General features: G+C 34.3%; 1 protein-coding gene across 2 annotated transcripts in view; it reads left to right on the top strand.

Moving 5' to 3' along the window:
* The window catches only part of LOC133195817 (guanine nucleotide-binding protein G(i) subunit alpha), an 82,720-nt gene that overhangs the window by 29,036 nt on the left and 33,279 nt on the right, over positions 1 to 20,405 (top strand). For both annotated transcript variants that reach the window (XM_061331769.1, XM_061331768.1), the window contains exons 3-4: positions 11,164 to 11,305; positions 17,689 to 17,846. In XM_061331769.1, coding sequence (XP_061187753.1) covers positions 11,164 to 11,305; positions 17,689 to 17,846 — 300 coding nt within the window. The remainder of the gene's footprint in view (positions 1 to 11,163; positions 11,306 to 17,688; positions 17,847 to 20,405) is intronic.

The raw sequence follows: 20,405 nt of genomic DNA, 5'->3' as shown, positions 1-20,405 counted from the left end.
ACTATATACTCGCCTATAAGTCTGATTTTTGGGAGTTAAATTTCGAACCAAAAGTCAAGGTTTGACTTATAGGCGAGTCCTACAAAAAATGGAATTTTCTGGAAGAGGAAATATAGTAATATTGTAATAACTCCAGCAATAATCGTTTATAAAGATCGGAGATTGATCTAATGCAAGAAATGAAGATCTAAGGTTACCACATGCATATAATACAAGTACTTAGAGACTTAAATGATTTTGTATTTGTTTTAATTGTTAATAAAAGATCAAATATATCGATGTCTTATGCCTAAATATACTTTGAAACACTGGTAAATACAATAGATTATTAATGTGAAATTAGCTGCAGATTCTTACAAAATAAGTGGGTCAATGGATAATTCTTCCAAATTAATCTGAGAAATACAACCGACTTATAAGCGGACCAACTTATAGGCGAGTATATATGATAGTACTTATAACAGTGTATTATTTGAATTTGGAATTATTTTGATTATTGGAATTTGGGGTTTTCAAGAAAAAAGCCCTTAGTCAGACTAACTTAGACAACTAACAAGAATTTCCATTTCTTTTTGTGTTAGTCTTAACTTAGTTAACTAACAATAATTTTTCTAATAAATGTTGGGTTAGTCTTAACTAACTTAGCCAACTAACAAGAAATATTCTAATAAATGTTGGGTTATTATATAGTAATACCACTAATAATATGTTTGAATTCATTCTTTCTCTTTAATTTATAATGATTTTGTGTTTATCAATTTTATTTTTCTTATATAATGTTGTTTGTGCTGGTGTTCTTTTTTATTTGGACTTTATTTTGTGGACTTGGCCTAAAACCAAGGCTTATTCAGTGTTTGTTCAGTCTCAGCAGGGTTAGTTAGCGCACGCGCACCATAGGGGTTAGTTGTGCCAGGCATGACTAACCCCCTCGAGCCTTCAACACTACAACAATAAAAAACGTCCCAAAATCATTTCAACATCCGTGTTCTGAATAATATGCAGTCTTTGCACTCAAGATATTCAAGAATCCTCACCAACATGCGTAATTTTCGTAATTTCTATCGTAAGTCATTTCACTGGGCGTGTCATTTCAACGTTCTCGAATTTTTCACTAACCTTGCAGTTTACATTCGAAAAATCCCACCTGTCGCGTCAATATCGCCGAGGAAATGCTGTAGTAAATAAAAAATGTTAACAATACGATTACATGCGTTGAAAATACGGCAAAATACGAAGTAATGTAGCTGCCTTCGTCCTAAACACAGCCACTGCAGACACAACTCGGCGTCACTTCCGCTTTGACGTCATATTCACTCCCTGCACTGAATGAGAGTATGTAGGTGGATCCAAGTGTAAAGGGAATTGCAATTTCATTCGTAACATACTTAAGACGCTGTTAGGCAATAATTTATCCAATGTTAATAAAGGCATACACATAGAGACTTGTAATGAAAAGTTCTCGAAACTCTATCACGCATAATTTAGTTTTAATGCACAATAAATTTATCTTTCTTTTGCAGCTAATATTACAGGTATTTCTGTTCTTCTAATCGTTCACTTTTCATCTTTTGTTCACTCGTATTTATTGTTGAGTTTGTTTTTTCCTTGGTGAATGTTGTTTTCATAAAGATGAAAAATATGTCAGTTCAAGAATATTTATTTTGATGCAAGAATAAAATCTGATATTGTAGAGAGATACTCCTTAAAGATAGTGGCAACATATCACAGGAGGAAATGATACTATTATGTTTTAGTGCTAAAAAAAGCAACGAAAAAATTGAAGATCTGTGATCCACCTATTCATTTCACTGTCAGTTAAGAGACGCAATTTAGGGTGCAAATCTTGAACTTTGGTATCAAAAGTGACGTTTACTTTATTGTTACGTCATAAAGTAGCTAAAGAAATCGCAGACTTATAGCTAGGTCTAGGACAATTCATATATCTTATAATTATAAGCATGGGGGAATACAGGATTTGTGATTGGGGGGGGGACGTTTTCCAGTTTGAATAATTATGAGATAATATTTATAGCCTAGGGAATGCAAGGTTTTCAGACTTGATTTTTAAGAAAACCGATACTTGGTCATTAAATAAAATTACCATTTTTTAAATTGACCATTAATTATAAAACCAAGTATGGCATTATTAATATTAGTCATGTCATACTTTGAAAATTTTAGAAGGGGGCCTGCGCGCTCCCCCTCCCCCTTAAATCCCCCAGTGGTAAGTAATATAAATAATGAAAAAACGCCGATATGTGTTCATTTTGTTTTGATATGTCATATTATACCGATGAATTAGCTGTATCGAGGAAAAGGGAGACATTTATATACTATATCTATACTGTAGTAATATACTTCGGCCAAAGAAAACTTTCCTACAAGTAAATACCTTAGGTCCAAAAGTTGTTTTTTTTTAAACAATGAATAAGAACCTCAAAAATTGCAATGGCCTGTTTTTACATTTATTTGATATAATGTCATGTGATGATTCCGCAGATTCTCCGGATATGAAGAGTTTTCAAATTTCTGTAAAACGAAAGAGATTGAAAACCTTGGAGACACCCGACACCCCTAGGAAACACGGACCCCTGGTAATATAGTAAGGAGAGCCATGCATACATGTACATTATGAAAGTAATTTATCCTTAGTTACGGTAATAACCCCCCCCCCCCCCCTTTCTTTCACGAAAAAAGGTTTTTCATGTTTTGACAAGTCTTTTCTTGTCTCTCTTTTATGCTTGTCAACAAATTTCTTAGTCCGGCATTTGTTTTGGTTGCTGTGGATCTCACCCCTTGAAAAGATTCCTGGATCAGCACATGGACTGGCGCGGTAAATAATGGACATCACAATAAGTGAGAAGCTTTGAAAAAAAAAATGTGTTAATTGCAGCTGAGGCATACTCAAACAAAATTTACTTCCAACATTTTTTATTTCAATATTTATTATCCGGAAATTCGTAACAATTTTTTAACACATGTATAAGCTCCAGACAGCTTAGTATTACGTTACGCTACAACTCCATATAATTATTCGTAAGGGAAAAGTAGTCCCGGAGAATTGACACTGTATGGATGTGGACCCCCCACCCCCACCCCCCTTCGCACGTTGTACAATATGAAAACTACATGTAAAGGACAATAAAAAGGTAATGCAACAACTGAATGTATGTATTTCTAGTGTCAATGGTCATGAATGACACAGTATTGTAGTACGTATACCTTTGTTTGATTTCAAGAACAATTTATATGTGAATATATTTTGCGGATACTGTAATAACAAATTTAGGGATGATACTAAGTAATTAAAAAAGTACATAACATCAGTTACATCACAAACTTAAGACAACTTTTTTCAGCCCTAGAATTCCCGGTCTTTTGTTGAACACATGATCTTCATTCTCGATATGGGGGCACCCTATAATTTTGGTTGCTATTAAAGGTGATTGAAATTTTCGGTATAATATCATGACTTATATGTTTTATAGCATTTCACATGGAAATAAAGTTAAAAAAAACTTATTTTGTCTGGAAATTATTGAAACTACAAATTTCGGGACGCGTTTGATTGACACATCTATGCACTTTCACAAAGTAAACTTTATCCTCAATACTTAAGAAAAGTAGAAATTTTGTTGTGCATTAAATAGAGAATATTTCCATTTCGATTTGTTTTCTCTGTGATAACCCTTTGAAAGTTAGAAGAGTTGATTTCTTGATCATTCCACTCGAATGCAAATTTCGCCAAGCGAAATGTCAGGAGCTAAGAAGGCCTAATATATGCATGTAATTCTCGTGCGGCTGTCTTTGTGTCTGACTCTAAGAAGGCCTAATATGCATGTAAATCTCGTGCGGCTGTCTTTGTGTTTGACGTCAGTGGGCGGGGACTATTGAAATTGACATGTGAGGCCTCACGTAATTTAAATCTATTAATCTACATTTTTAAAATCTAAATTTACAATTTTATTTCACAATGAAATGGAAATATAAGGAATCACTGTCTTGTTAGTAGAGTATGCCAGGGACATCAACGATAGTTGGAAACGTGGGATAATTTATGCATAACGGGCTTGGCCCATTATGCAAATTATCCCACGTTTCCAACTATCGTTGATGCCCTGGCATACTCTACTAACTAGACAGTGATTCCTTAAATAATACATGGCAAAATCTGTATCACACCCCATATCATCCCGAGACTCCAATATCAGCCCGAGGGCCGAAGGCCAGAGGGCTGATATTGGTCGAGGGTTGATATGGGGTGTGATACAGATTTTGTCTTGTATTGTTGTTTTTATTATATATTTGAAAATAGTGTCCTAAAAATCATATATAAACTTGTAAATTAATTACTGAATTTTTAATAATTGAATGTGTTGTGTTTTTGTTGAATTTCCGTTTCTCAATCTTTTTTAAAGGCATATAAATGCATTCAGCGATACGAAATGAAATTATTATAAATCAAACAAATGATTATTTTGAATAACATAATATGTCTGATGAAATAAAATTACAATTTGAATAAACTTTGGAAAGAAATAGGAAAAGATCCGAAGTACTCCGAATGAAAAATACAGAGGTGTTCCGGAAAGGTGTAATAAAGGGTCTGATAAAGGGTGAAATATAGGGTGCTGATACAGGGTGTGTAATACAGGGAGCGTGCCTGTGTTCATATTAGGGATGCAAAAATCCTGTATTATATAACAAATATATTTTATGAAAAATATTAAACTATAATCCAGAAAATAAAGAGTAGAAATGTGAGAAAGCAAAACCCGTGAAACGTAAACTGTTTTTGTAATCAGGGCAAGAGCTCTGTTATTGTTAATGTTTAACGTTTCACCGGGTGTGTTCAATTTGTTAAACTCTGAACACATCACTGAGAACGGACTGACAGTACTGGTGAATTGGTTTTGCTTTCTTACATTTCCACTCTGAATTTTCTGGATTATAGTTTGAATATATTTCATTAATACACAACAAAAATTTTACTTTTCTTAAGCATTAAGGATAAAGTTTGTTTTATGAAAGTGCTAGGATGTTTCAATCAAACGCGTCCCGAAATTTGTAGTTTCAATAATTTCCAGATAAAATAAGTTTTATTTTATTTCCGTTTGAAATGCTATTGCAACATATAAGTCATGATATTATACCAAAAACTTGAGAAAATATTAACTTCAAATCTGTGTCCAAGCACCTTTAAATCCACATAGGACTCGTGCATGGAGCTTCAGTAACACCTTTTTTGGATCCGCTCCCAAACATCAATATGACAATACATTATCAACAGTAATATTTAAATTTCCTCGTACAGATATTTTTCGGAATCCTAGGTCATCACCACAGTGAGGATTGTGTGAGATTTTCATGTATGATCTTTGGGTCATGATGTCAACATTTGTCCTCTGTAAGATGCTCACATGTGTATTTCTTACGAACTCAAAATTTGCAAGTATTGTGACCCTAGCTGGATATTTATCTTAAAAAGCAGCTTTATCTTGGACCGTTTGACCTCCTCAACATTGTAGAGCAAACTGAAGAATCTAGGTGCTCTTCTGTCAAACTTCAGATGAAAATATGCGTGAATTTATTTTACTTAACAGGAATAGGGCCAAAGTTCTCGAGGTCGATAAAAAGAGGAACCGAACATTAACAGAGAGTTCCGAATGATCATAGACACTGAAAATAGAAAAAAGAAATAGAAAAGAAAGCACTGTATATAATACTGTGTCTACATCATAACAAAATGCAAAATATACCGTACGGACGTAATGCTGAAAGGATTTGGCATAATATTTAAATATCATCACAATCATAAAAGAAATACTACATATTACGATGAATATACTGTATATAATATGAGAAGTACATTATATATTGTTTTATTGCTGTTTTCTCGGTCAATACGATGATTTAGCCACCTGAGGAATACAATATTCACCGAGCCAGAATAATTCTGCATATTTCATCCTGACGAGTAGAATTCAAACGTCCTTTTCAGAGGCGTAACGAACCATGGATGGGGGGGGCGGCTATGGGGGCTTAGCCCCCCCCCCCCCACTTTTCTTGCAAAGATAGACATAATAAAGGCATTGAACATTCGGGCGTAGGTTTAGCACCCCCCCCCCCCCCCCCACTTTCAACAGGCACATTGGAGTGTAATCAAAGAAGGGTAAGTGGTAGCGTTTGAAAAAAAATGGTACTGAAAGAAGTTCAATCCTAACCCTCCCCTAAGATTTTTGGGTTTGGACAATTTTTAATTTTCCCCTTTTTTTGCTTGTCAAGTTATTTTTCCGGTTTGAAATGTTTTTCTTTTTCAATTAGCCCCCCACTTTCAATTTGCTTCCGACGCCTATGCTTTCTTCATGCAAGAGTGCATTTTCTGGAAAATGTGTGATTCCTCCATCATAACAATTTCAATGTTATACTGTGTTGTTTTTCTGGTTTCACAATTTGGCCAAATATGGGGGATGGGGATGCAGAGCTGTACGATATCATGGTTATCCACGCTTTTGGAGCTTTTGGAGCCTGTGTATCGAAAATTAGGCTGTGTTCGCCCGTAGAAATATCGAATACTGGCCATTCATTTTGATCAGAGTGGTCTTTTAAAAAGTTACTTCACTCATATTTTACCACAATGTTATACAATTATTGCTTTGAAGTCAATACGAGGATTTAGACACCTGAGGAGTACAATATTCACCGAGTCCGAAGGGCGAGGTGAGTATTGTACTTCGAAGGTGGCTAAATCATCGTATTGACCGAAAAAAAGCAACAATTGTTTTATTATATGATTCAATGATTAAATGACACACACTATTAAGCAATCAGTGCCATCTTACTTGTTCACATCTACTGAAGTACTAGCCGAACATAACGAAAGAAACGGGCTTAAAAAGAATTTTTTGTTCTAGTTTAGGTGCTATGTAGAAAAAATAAATGTCAGGCACATATATACGATTGATTTTGAAAAAGGGGGCATTTAAAGGGGGGAAAATGACGACTAACCTGAAAACAAATCTTTGACTAGCCCCCCCCCCCCCCCTTAAAAAAAGGAAAAAGGAAAAGAATTATCTCAAATCAAAATTTTGTTTGGTGGAATGTAAAGGTCCATAAACTTTTTCGAGGGGATGGGGGGGGGGAGGGGGGGGCTTTCATTGAATTTTTTTATCCTTAGAATTTAAATAAAAACTTAACATTCTGAAAAGGTGGGGAGAGGGGCAGGCCTCCTGCAACCTCCCACCCCCGACCTCTTACCCAAGAATCTATGTGCCTTAATGTTATGGTCATATGAGTGGATGTCAAGTGCAAGTGAAATAATTTTCCAAAACTGTTTTCATCGATTTGGAATTTCCCTATCTATTTCTGGTCCAATGTAGAATAAATAATTCTTTATACTGACCTGGAAGATCACGTGCATGTCAATTTAACATAGTATTTTTCTAACATTGTTGGATCTCAGCCAATCAGAGATGAGAATTATTCAATCATATAATAATTTATGATATACATGTATATGTACCATGTGTACCGCATTATATTTTGTGTTTTCAGTATACCCTATGCTTTGCTTTTTGTACAGGAATCTTCATATGAGAATAAACATGAATAAATCAATTCGTTCTTGATAATCAAGGTTCAATATGAACAACATACATGTATGTAATGTATATCGGTTTGGTATATATTTTCAAGGGATTAAAACTGGTATTATATTTTCTGTTTTCCGTTCCGTTCCGCTTTCCGTTTTTGTACAGGAATCTTCATATGAGAATAGATATGAATAAATCAACTCGTTCTTGATAATCAAGGTTAAATATTAACAACATATATAATGTATATCGTTTTAGTATATTTTATATATTATCAAGGGATCACTGTATATATTATCAAGGCATCATATATTCTGTTTTCCGTTCCGTTCCACTTTCCGTTCCGCGTTTTAGTAATAACCAACGAGGAAGTGTACTTCCTCACTCAGTATATTCTCTTTTATAGTCAGAATCATACATAAACATTGTTAGTCACATTGGTTTGTGAAGAATTTAAAATGGTAGATCAATTGCACCCATGTGCGGATCAAGAGGGTAGTAGATCCGGACCCCATTTTGAATTTTCAGTTATCAGGCCCGTAAAACGCGGGGGTGGGGCGCCCCCCTCCCCATTTTTTTTTCTGAGTATAGTATTTAGCTATAGAAAGTTTACCTTTAGATGCTGTTTGCCCCCCCCCCCCCTTTTTGTTGCTGCATGTAAGGTTGAGCACCGGCAAATTCCAGGATTTGGGCAGTAAATTGGGGGGGGGGGGGTGGTTTGTTTTAATATTTTGTTTATTTTTTTTGCTTTGTCAGTTTATTTTGGGAAGGTGCCCCCCACCCCACACACATTTATTGGTCAGTTAAGGGGTTTTTGTTGTTGTTGTTTGTTTGTTGTTTTTTTTTTTTTTGGTTTTTTTTTTTTTTTTTGCTTGTCAGATTTTTTTTTTGGAAGTTGACCCCCTTTCACTTTGAAACCGTTGCTATGGGCTTGGTTATTAAATTTACAAAGTAAAGTAACTCAAAGATGATCTTACCCCCCCCCCCCCCCCCCCCCCCCCGGAAACTCAGCCTCCTTTTAAGTTGTAACTGCATATAAATACGTATACCCTTGCAAGACACTGTGTACACTTGTATGAAATAATGCGAATTGTCAGATAAAGTTACTGTACCCAGTAAATAAAAAGATGCCCCATTCTTTTTTGGGGGGTCGATTTTTTAAAGGATGGACACATCCCAACCCCTTTCCTCCAAAAATTCCTGGTTCCGCATATGGCACCGGTCACATTCTATCGCAAGGGGAAAAAATCCGTAATACAATGTACCTACAATATTAAACATGCTTTTAATATATTTCCTCTACCTTTTTTCTTTTATTGAAATATTTTATCTCTGGAGCAAGGTTATTAAAACAAGATATTTGCTATTATTTTCGAAAGATTGGCAAAGTACGTGTAGTTATAGATGTAATACCATATTTTTCAGATTTAGTTGCAATCACTGCATCTTACACATGTACTTGGTGATATTTCTACAAAAGTCAAATCAACTTTATGAATATTTTTTATTTATTTATTTATTTTTGAAACATGAAAGTAGGTGGTTGTATTTCTGACATAAAACATAATTTTCCACAGGGGTTTAACCCCTTCATAAATCCCGTATTTAGCATATTTTAAAATTTTTCAACTGACTTATTTTACCTAAATTTAAACAACCTTCACCAAGGAAAACTCAACATTGAAAACGAGTGAACAAAAGATGGAAAGTGAACACTTAGAAGGACAGAAATACCTGTGATATATATTGGCTGCAATAAAAACTGAAACACTGAAAGATAATTTATTGTGCATTAAAACTAAATTATGCGTGATAGAGTTTCGAGAACTTTTCATTACAAGTCTCTATGTGTATGCCTTTATTAACATTGGATAAATTATTGCCTAACACCGTCTTAAGTATGTTACGAATGAAATTGCAATTCCCGTTACGCTTGGATCCACCTACATACTCTCACTCAGTGCAGGGAGTGAATATGACGTCACAGCGGAAGTGACGCCGAGTTGTGTCTGCAGTGGCTGTGTTTAGGACGAAGGCAGCTACATTACTTCGTATTTTGCCGTATTTTCAACGCATGTAATCGTATTGTTAACATTTTTTATTTACTACAGCATTTCCTTGACGCGACAGGTGGGATTTTTCGAATGTAAACTGCAAGGTTAGTGAAAAATTCGAGAACGTTGAAATGACACGCCCAGTGAAATGACTTACGATAGAAATTACGAAAATTACGCATGTTGGTGAGGATTCTTGAATATCTTGAGTGCAAAGACTGCATAATATTCAGAACACGGATGTTGAAATGATTTTGGGACGTTTTTTATTGTTGTAGTGTTGAAGGCTCGAGGGGGTTAGTCATGCCTGGCACAACTAACCCCTATGGTGCGCGTGCGCTAACTAACCCTGCTTAGACTGAACAAACACTGACTAAGCCTTGGTTTTAGGCCAAGTCCACAAAATAAAGTCCAAATAAAAAAGAACACCAGCACAAACAACATTATATAAGAAAAATAAAATTGATAAACACAAAATCATTATAAATTAAAGAGAAAGAATGAATTCAAACATATTATTAGTGGTATTACTATATAATAACCCAACATTTATTAGAATATTTCTTGTTAGTTGGCTAAGTTAGTTAAGACTAACCCAACATTTATTAGAAAAATTATTGTTAGTTAACTAAGTTAGTTAAGACTAACACAAAAAGAAATGGAAATTCTTGTTAGTTGTCTAAGTTAGTCTGACTAAGGGCTTTTTTCTTGAAAACCCCAAATTCCAATAATCAAAATAATTCCAAATTCAAATAATACACTGTTTTATTAAAATATTTATATTTGCAAATATTTTCCTTAGACTTACTGTAAATCACTTAATTTGCGAGAACTTTATTACACAAAGCAGTCTGCTCGCAAAAATAAAGTTCTTGTGTATAATAGTATTATTAAAGATTATTTAGCACAATAACCAGAATTCGTGAAAAAATTTTAAATTCAATGCTATTATCTTGCAAAAATAAGGTGTCACGAAATTCTGGTGAAGTACAGTATTGAAGAGAAAATATATTCAATTCTGTATGAAGTTATTATGGGGTCAGAGGTCATAGCGTGAACGAATCACATGGAAAGATGATAGTTTGCCTACAAATTTCTGTTACTGACAGAGAAACTTCTAACTTGATAGCGATGTTAAAGGTAAATAATTGATTTCCTGAACTTGATTGCTAAATGTCAATGTAAACTCGACGTAAACATTCAAATGTTGGAGCTGTGAACTTCCTTGACCAAATAACTGCTAGATCACTGTGTTTCATATTTGTTTAATATTTTTATTTGAATATTCGTCTCAAATGGCAATATAAGTAATAGATAGCAAGGTTAAAAATTCACTGGGAAATGAATTTGGATGGTCACAGGATCAAATCTACTGAAAAGCCCTTCGAGCTTCACAGGATTTGATCACATGACCAACCAAGTTTATTTCCCAGAGAACCTTTTAACCTTGTTATTTATTTCTTAAATATTATCAAAATGAAATGCTATTAGGATTAAATGATTTTATCATTTTGTAGAATTATCCATGAAAAAGGGTATTCACAAGAAGAATGTTTACAGTACAAACCAGTGGTTTACAGTAACACAATCCAATCTATGATTGCAATAATTCGGGCCATGGGACAACTGAAAATTGAGTTTGGATACCCAGAGAGAGCAGTAAGTGATTATGTTGTGAGGGTATCTATAGAAGGGATTTTATTTAACATGTTTATTATTGCATGAAAAACTACTAAGTTCATCTTCTGCAGAACCACTGGGCCAATTTCAACACAAGTGCGTTAAGGCTGCGTATACACATTTCTAAGGGCTGTTCGTACAGAAAAAGTTAAAACTTGTTTTCTAATATAAACTTGGTACCCAGGACGTGATTGCCAGTACACTTTATGATGACATTGTGATGTCATCATTCTCTACTACACAAGTTATAAGGAACATCAACAAAATAGCTTTGGCACAAAGGCATACCTTATTTATACCCCCGCAAACGAAGTTTAGGGGAGTTGTACTGAAATCAGCATGTCAGTCTGTCTGTAGACAAGATTTTGTCCGGACCATTTCTTGGAAACTGTTGCAAGGATTTGTCTGAAAATTTGTACACTTATTATTCACCATATGAAGGTGTGCACCTGGTATTTTCATCATGATTGGATAATTTTTTTTTTTGATTTTACAGGTGGTTTTTTTTTTTTCATTTTTATTATGTGGTTTTGTCCGGATCTGTTCCCAGAGACTACTGCATAGATTTGTATGAAAATTTGTACACTTATTATTTACCATATGAAGATGTGCACCTGGTATTTTCAACATTATTTGATCATTTTTCTGCATTTTACAGGTGTTTTTCTTTTCATTTTTATTGACTTAGTCATTTCAGGTTCATGTCTAAGGTTTGAGACATAGTTTCTAGAACATCTGTACAAAAATGTGAACTACAGCTTAAAACTACTCATTAGAACTGAAAAAAAAACATCACAAAGTATTAAAAACAATTTTTACATTACACAGCAGATAGTGTAAATCCATTTGTCCCTTGGGAGTAATGAGTGGACATGCATCCAGTTAAGGATTAATTAATGAGTTCAGTGTTAGGGCATCTCTGATCAAGCAGGTCTTATCTATATCTCCTGGGAATTGGGCAGAAAGAAATAAAGATCTCTGTTGTCTAAGTCTCTTAATTGTAATTTATGTCTGTCAAATACATAGTTACTGGAACCAGCCTTTTATTTTTAAAATGAGTTTGATATAAAGGTATTAAGATCAATTTGATTTTGTATAATTAATCATTTTTTTTTTTTTCAACAATCAATTTGCAGAGTGTCATGTCTCACAAAGATGACAGATAGTTGCAAACTATTTTTTCAATGTAATAAAAAACACTGTAATTACTAGTATTGATGTTTTAATAGGCTTCACCTTAGTTTCATTCATTAAAAAAATATAATGAGTAATTGAATTTTCATTCTAAATGTTTAAGCAAATTGTGAACACCTCTCACATCTAGAAAACATCAGTGATTTGGTACCTGCTCTGAAAAACCCAGCGGGGGGTATTTGTCCCTTTTGGACAGTTCTAGTTTTGTTTTACAGAAACAAGGTATAAAAAGAAGCAAGATATTCCAAGGATTTATGATATTGCTGTGCAAATGTTGACAGTGCAGTTTAGTTACTAATTGGAAAGTTTTGAGTTGAAACATGGTAAAATTCAAAGTCCAGTGTAAATTTCCTTAAATTTTTATCAAATGAGAAAGTGCATAGGATTTGTGCAACAATTTTATTAGGGCCCCACTCTGCGGGCGCCCTATCAGTCTGTCCGTCCGTCCTTCCATCCATGTGTCCTTCTGTTTGTCTGAGATCTCTTTTCCGGAGCATATCTTCTCTCTCCTTGGCCCAATCTGGCTCATACTTCACCCACAGAGTGTATTTGGGTGAAGGGTGTGCAGTGACCTTGAACCATGTTTCTAGGTCTAAGGTTAAGGTGAAAAATCCTTGTCCAGAGCATATCTTCTCTCCTTTCGGTCCAATGTGGCTCAAACTTCACTCACAGAGTGCCACTGGTCAACGGATGTGCAGTGAACTTTAATGAAGTTTCTAGGTCAAGGGTCAAGGTCAAAAATAGCCTCTCTGTTTAAATTCTTGTCTGGAGCAATTTAACTGATATTTTATTGCAAAGATAATGAGAAACTGAGACTGGGGATTTATTTTTACTTCAAAATAAGAGATATTTCAAAATGAGTGATTACAATATACCAAATATACTCTCCTATAAATTGGTTAGCCTCTAAGTCTTATTTTTTCAGATTATTTTGGAGGAATTTGCAATTGACCCACTTATAAGTCGGTACAGTTTTTTGCCAGCATCTTTAACCGATTTCAGATCAATATTTTATTGAAATTACCTGAGTTTCAAAATAAGATTTGGGATGTGAGATCACCATTTGATCTTTTATTAACAATTTCCACAAATATATTAAGATCATTTAGATTTGTAAGCATTTGTGTTTTATGCATATGCTAAACATATCTTCCATTCCAGCATTATATTAAGTCCTGACCTTTATAAACAATTATAATTTGAATTATTATAAAATTTATATTTCTCCTTAAAGAAAAATACCGAATTTTCTAAGACTTGTTTATAAGTCGGACATAGATTTTGGACCAAAATTTGATTTCCAAAAATATGACTTATAGGCGAGTATATACGGTAAGTGGAGTAGACAATATGTAGTTACTTTTCAAATATAATAGCACATACTTGTCAGAGTCATTCATGTAAATTGCATAAAGTGGAAGAGCACTGTTTGATGAAAAAATGATATCTTGTATTTATAATGTTGACGTTATGACTCTGGTACATCATATAATTTTGGATAAGGCAATGCCCCTTGTATACATATGCAAAGTATTTATGTTTAAAGCACTCGTAAAGTATTGTGCATCACTCTTAATTTTAAATACTTGGTATTTAATATAATCATTGTATATATATGTAAATATTATCACTTACACGTGACATTGTGGTTACGGTAATGTAAACAAAATATAGCATGTGTCCATGAACTTTTTGGACAGTCGTTGTACATGTTGATTATCCAAACACAAATAATTATTGATTAATCATGTTCATGTCTATTACAGGATTCTGTTGTGAACATGTTAAGTTCAATAGTTGTGAAATGATTGTAGTTAAATTTATGCTGTGAACAGTTTCATTGAATATGAGGAAGAAATATGTTATTTTCTTTGTGTGTGTGTGTTTTTTTTTAACAATGTGTATGTGTGTGTATGTGCCTATGTGAACATCGAAAGCTCTTGACTTGTAGCATTATTTGAAAAGACAAATGCATAAACTTTCTCCTACATCATGTACATGGCAATTATATGAAAAGATTGCCATGAATCTCAAAAGTTTCTCAAGGAGATTTGTTAAAGATGGTGGCAGGAAATTGAAACTTCCTCCCAAAGCAAGACCACAGATTTCCTGTGGAAGCTAGGAGATTTTCTACCAAGCCAAATTCACACTAATTCATAGAATAGGCCCTGTTTTCTATGCCTTGTGCCACTTTGTTATTTTCCCTGTATCCATGGGGATCTAGACAATATTATAGTATGATAATTACATCATTATAAAACAGATGTACAGGAACACTAAAAATCGTACACCTTTTTGGTTCAGTCTCCGAGAAATGTGTGTCCCATCTAGACATCTCTTATCTGAGGAAACAAATCTGTTATCATGGTTGTGTGCAGTGTGTGTAGAATTGTTTCTGTTGAATATTGATCTGATGATCTTAGCTAGCACAGGTGACAATTAAATTGTAGAAGGTAGAAAATAGGTAGAGATGTATTGACACTCATTGACTAGCTATAGACGAAGACAAAATCATTTTGAAACTGCTGGTAATTAGATAACATTGCAGTCAATAAAACCATCATGTGGCTGCAGTCGTAAAATCTCTCATTATTTGAGTAGTATGTAGGAATCATTGAGTAAATATTTATATATACATATATACCTTTGTAGAAGTTTTTGCTTTCATTATGTTCATATAATAGAAGTGCAGATGTATCAGACAAGTAGATCACGGTGATGACAATTTTGACAATATTTGTTTGGGTTGACACTGTATTTTAAAACTTCCAGTTGACATTCTATTGTATGACTCGCATGAACCTATCTGTACCTGTTAAATAATTAACAATGTCTACATAGACTAGACACCTGTAATAAGATCAGAAAGCAATAGTAGATTAATTAAAAAAACAGCATCTAATCTCCAGTTTTCTCTGTATAGAATAATTGACAATTGTTAGACATTTAAAGAAAAACAATATAATAGCAAATCTGCTGGTCCAGGAACAGAGGCTCATTAAGGAAGATTCCACATATTCTTTGGTACCTTTATTTTAGCTGCTGAAATTATAGATGTACAGTTTAATCAATACTTGATTTTAGTTTTCACATTATAGGTGAAGGACACATAGATTTGAACTTTATTTTCTTATTCCCTGTATAATTAAAGAGTTCCAATAATTGAAGGATCTTTGTGAATCTTTAATAATGCCTGTAAATGATACACACAACTCTTCTAAAAGAAAATTTGATAAAATACAAGCTAAAACTATACGTTTTGTAATTTTTGTATTTTTTTCTTCTGATAACACAAGGATTTTTATCATTTGATTTATTCAAAACCTCTGGTAATGCTGATTTTTGTATAAGAACATCTGATGGTACTATGATTTAAAAAAAAAAAAATCTTGAAAAATGATGGATATGTAAAGTACGTTGTATGGTATGATGTGTATGTATATTTAAAACAGGTAATTTTCCCATCACCACAAAAAAATGAAAATGGTATTACCATGAATACAAGTATAAGTCGTTTGATAAATAAAAAACATACATTCATTACCATATATGCATGTGTATATATATGTCTGTTTGCTTTATAAATGGTTGTATTTTTAGCTCACCACGACGAAGTCGAGATGAGCTTATGCTATACCCCCGGCGTTGGCGTCGGCGTCCCAGGTTAAAGTTTTAGGAGCAAGTCCATTCCCAAGTAACTATAAGCCCTACCTGGACCAAACTTGCATGGATGATGCATCTAGGGATGGAAACTACCACACTTGCTTCAGATGCTGGATCTGACTTAGATTTTCCTGATGAGTGACCAGGTTAAAGTTTTTGGAGCAGGTCCATTCCCAAGTAACTATAAGCCCTACCTGAACCAAACTTGCATGGATGATGCATCTAGGGATGGACACTACCACACTTGCTTCAGATGCTGGATCTGACCTAGATTTTCCAGATGAGTGACCAGGTTAAAGTTTTTGGAGCAGGTCCATTCCCAAGTAACTATAAGCCCTACCTGGACCAAACTTGCATGGATGATGCATCTAGGGATGGAAACTACCACACTTGCTTCAGATGCTGGATCTGACTTAGATTTTCCTGATGAGTGACCAGGTTAAAGTTTTTGGAGCAGGTCCATTCCCAAGTAACTATAAGCCCTACCTGAACCAAACTTGCATGGATGATGCATCTAGGGATGGACACTACCACACTTGCTTCAGATGCTGGATCTGACCTAGATTTTCCAGATGAGTGACCAGGTTAAAGTTTTTGGAGCAGGTCCATTCCCAAGTAACTATAAGCCCTACCTGGACCAAACTTGCATGGATAATGCATCTAGGGATGGACACTAACCACACTTGCTTCGGATGCTGGATCTGACCTAGATTTTCCAGATGAGTGACCAGGTTAAAGTTTTTGGAGCAGGTCCATTCCCAAGTAACTATAAGCCCTACCTGAACCAAACTTGCATGGATAATGCATCTAGGGATGGACACTACCACACTTGCTTCAGATGCTGGATCTGACCTAGATTTTCCAGATGAGTGACCAGGTTAAAGTTTTTGGAGCAGGTCGATTCCCAAGTAACTATAAGCCCTACCTGGACCAAACTTGCATGGATAATGCGTCTAGGGATGGACACTAACCACACTTGCTTCGGATGCTGGATCTGACCTAGATTTTCCAGATGAGTGACCAGGTTAAAGTTTTTGGAGCATGTCCATTCCCAAGTAACTATAAGCCCTACCTGAACCAAACTTGCATGGATGATGCATCTGAGTGACCAGGGTAATTTTTTTTTGGAGTAGCTATATAATATTGCGGCCTGTTATGATTAAACTTGCATAGATGGTGCATCTAAGGATGAAAACTTTCAGACTTGGTTTGGATGTTGGAACTGACCAAAATTTTCTTGATTAGTAAACAGATTAAAAGTTTTTTAAGCAGGTCTATTTCCAAGTAACTATAAATCCTATTTAAACCAAACTTGCATGGATATCAATTTTGGGATGTACACTAACTAGAAAAGAAATATGATGTGAAATTTGCCTTACTTATAGATAACATTTGTCGAGGTGAGCTTCGTAATCTTTGATTACCTATGTTTTTGAAGTTTGCTTGCCAAGTTCATATCCTCAACTAGCAATATGCAGTATGTACGTTGTATTTTACATTTGTAGGATGACGCTAGGAGGCTGTTTTCTATGACTGGGAATGCTGAGGAAGGTGATTTGTCTCCTGAGCTGGCAGCCATTATGAAGAGGTTGTGGAAGGATTCGGGGGTGCAGGCATGTTTTGGACGTTCAAGAGAATATCAGCTCAATGACTCAGCAGAATAGTAAGTCATCCAAACAGAAAGAGCTATCAATTACCCCATATACGAACCATAATAAGTGGGGTTAAAGTCCACAATAAGCGCAGACCAAAGAAAATGCTGGCGTCTTTGAATTAATTTTTAGCTCTACTGGTCAGAGACCAGAAGAGCTTATGCGATAGTAAGGTGTCCGTCGTCCGTCCGTCTGTCTGTCTGTCTGTCCGTCTGTCTGTAAACAATTTTTCAAAACGCTACTCCTCCTACAGTTTTGGTCCGATTTCAATATAACTTGGCACACAAGTAGACTACACTAAGATACATAATTTAGTGCATCGGTTTTTTATTTCGATGGACGGTGTTGCCATGGTTACTAAAAATAGAAATTTCTGTGAAATTCCTTTAAAACGCTACTCCTCCTACAGTTTTGGTCCGATTTCAATATAACTTGGCACACAAGTAGACTACACTAAGATACATAATTTAGTGCATCGGTTTTTGATTTCGATGGACGGTGTTGCCATGGTTACTAAAAATAGAAATTTCTGTGAAATTCCTTTAAAACGCTACTCCTCCTACAGTTTTGGTCCGATTTCAATATAACTTGGCACACAAGTAGACTACACTAAGATACATAATTTAGTGCATCGGTTTTTGATTTCGATGGACGGTGTTGCCATGGTTACTAAAAATAGAAATTTCTGTGAAATTTCTTTAAAACGCTACTCCTCCTACAGTTTTGGTCCGATTTCAATATAACTTGGCACACAAGTAGACTACACTAAGATACATAATTTAGTGCATCGGTTTTTTATTTCAATGGACGGTGTTGCCATGGTTACTAAAAATAGAAATTTCTGTGAAATTCCTTTAAAACGCTACTCCTCCTACAGTTTTGGTCCGATTTCAATATAACTTGGCACACAAGTAGACTACACTAAGATACATAATTTAGTGCATTGGTTTTTGATTTCGATGGACGGTGTTGCCATGGTTACTAAAAATAGAAATTTCTGTGAAATTCCTTTAAAACACTACTCCTGCTACAGTTTTAGTCTGCTTCTAATATAATTAGGCATACAAGAAGACTATACTAAGATACATAATTTATTGCATTGGTTTTTGAATTCGATGAACAGTGTTGCCATGGTTACTTAAAATAGAAATTTCTGTGAAATTCCTTTAAAACAGTACTCCTCCTACAATTTTGGTCTGATTTCAATCTAATTTGGCACACAGTTAGAATACACTACGATACATAATATGTATTTCTGTTTTTTTTTATTTGGGTGAGTGGTGTTGTCATGGTTACCGGTACTAAAAATAGAAATTTCCGTGAAATACTTTCAAAACGCTACTACTCCTAGTTTTCATTTGATTTCAATATAACTTGTCACAAAAGTAGACTACATTAAGATACATAATTCTATTTATTGTTGCATGTTGCAATGTTTCAAATCCAAGTGCTACTTTTCTTTTGTTATACAAACAGACCAGTAGAGCTACAGTCTCATCAGAGACTTCTGGTTGTTTCTGGAATCTCGCATGTGGATTGCTGTAAAAACAATATAGCAGAATACTTGAGTTTATGAAGACATGATCATATTTCTGCTATAAAAAGAAAAATGGGGGAAAAAAGAAATGTTGGCCCAAAACATGTCGAAGTATTAAAGGTATGGACATGTATATACAGTGATAATTTAATACTGATACTAATTCTTAGCAATTCAGGCTCAGTAGTCGCAATTTACAGTCCATGCACAATTTCATTAGTTAAAAAAATTCACACAACATTCCCTAGCTGATCTTGATCAATTTATAAAATTACTTTTTTATGCCCAGCCATGAATATGGCTGGGGCATAAAGGTACTGAATGACCGTCAGCATATTAGTGTTTCAGAATCTGACGGAAAACACTATCGATTATCGAATCGAATCGGAAACACCATTTTGATTCATAATCGAAAATAATCAGACTTTTCAGATTTCTTGTGTTTCTTTTTTTTACATAATTAAAAGCCCTGTATTGTGTTTATAGTTATAGGCACTAGTGTCTAAATATAACTTATAAGTACACATGTAGGCCTGTGTTTAAGTTTTAAGGAATCTGCTGATATTTTACTATATTTATTAAAGGAAAGAATTACACTTGCTTAAATTTTAGTTCCAAAAAAAGGAATTTTAATAGTATATAAATATTAAACTGATAACTAAGTAAACAACGTGTTTCATTTGTTATGACATTAATCATGTTATATTAAACTACTGATAAGATGATAAATTTGTTTAAAAATTTTGATTTTTCAAAAGATGATAAATTTTCCTGTTTTTTTTTTAAATTTATTCATGTTTATATAAAAAAAAGTTCAACAAATTGTCTAACTTCTTAATGTTCATATTTGAATTTATCAGTTTATTCAGAGAAATAATTTAAATTGTATACACAGCATATGGGTGTGCACAATAAAAATACCAATTCTTTATGTGAATTCGAATAGAAAAAAAACCCACTAGCTTTGTGTTTCACTTTTAACTTACCTATAATTGTTTAAACTGTAAAAAATAATACACAGAATGTGAGTGGA

The sequence above is a fragment of the Saccostrea echinata genome, unplaced genomic scaffold (assembly GCF_033153115.1).
Source record: "Saccostrea echinata isolate AGI-Se365-2 ecotype Australia unplaced genomic scaffold, CSIRO_AGI_Sech_v1 ptg000029l, whole genome shotgun sequence".
Taxonomy (NCBI): Eukaryota; Metazoa; Mollusca; class Bivalvia; order Ostreida; family Ostreidae; genus Saccostrea; species Saccostrea echinata.
This window is presented reverse-complemented; position numbering and strand designations above follow the sequence as displayed.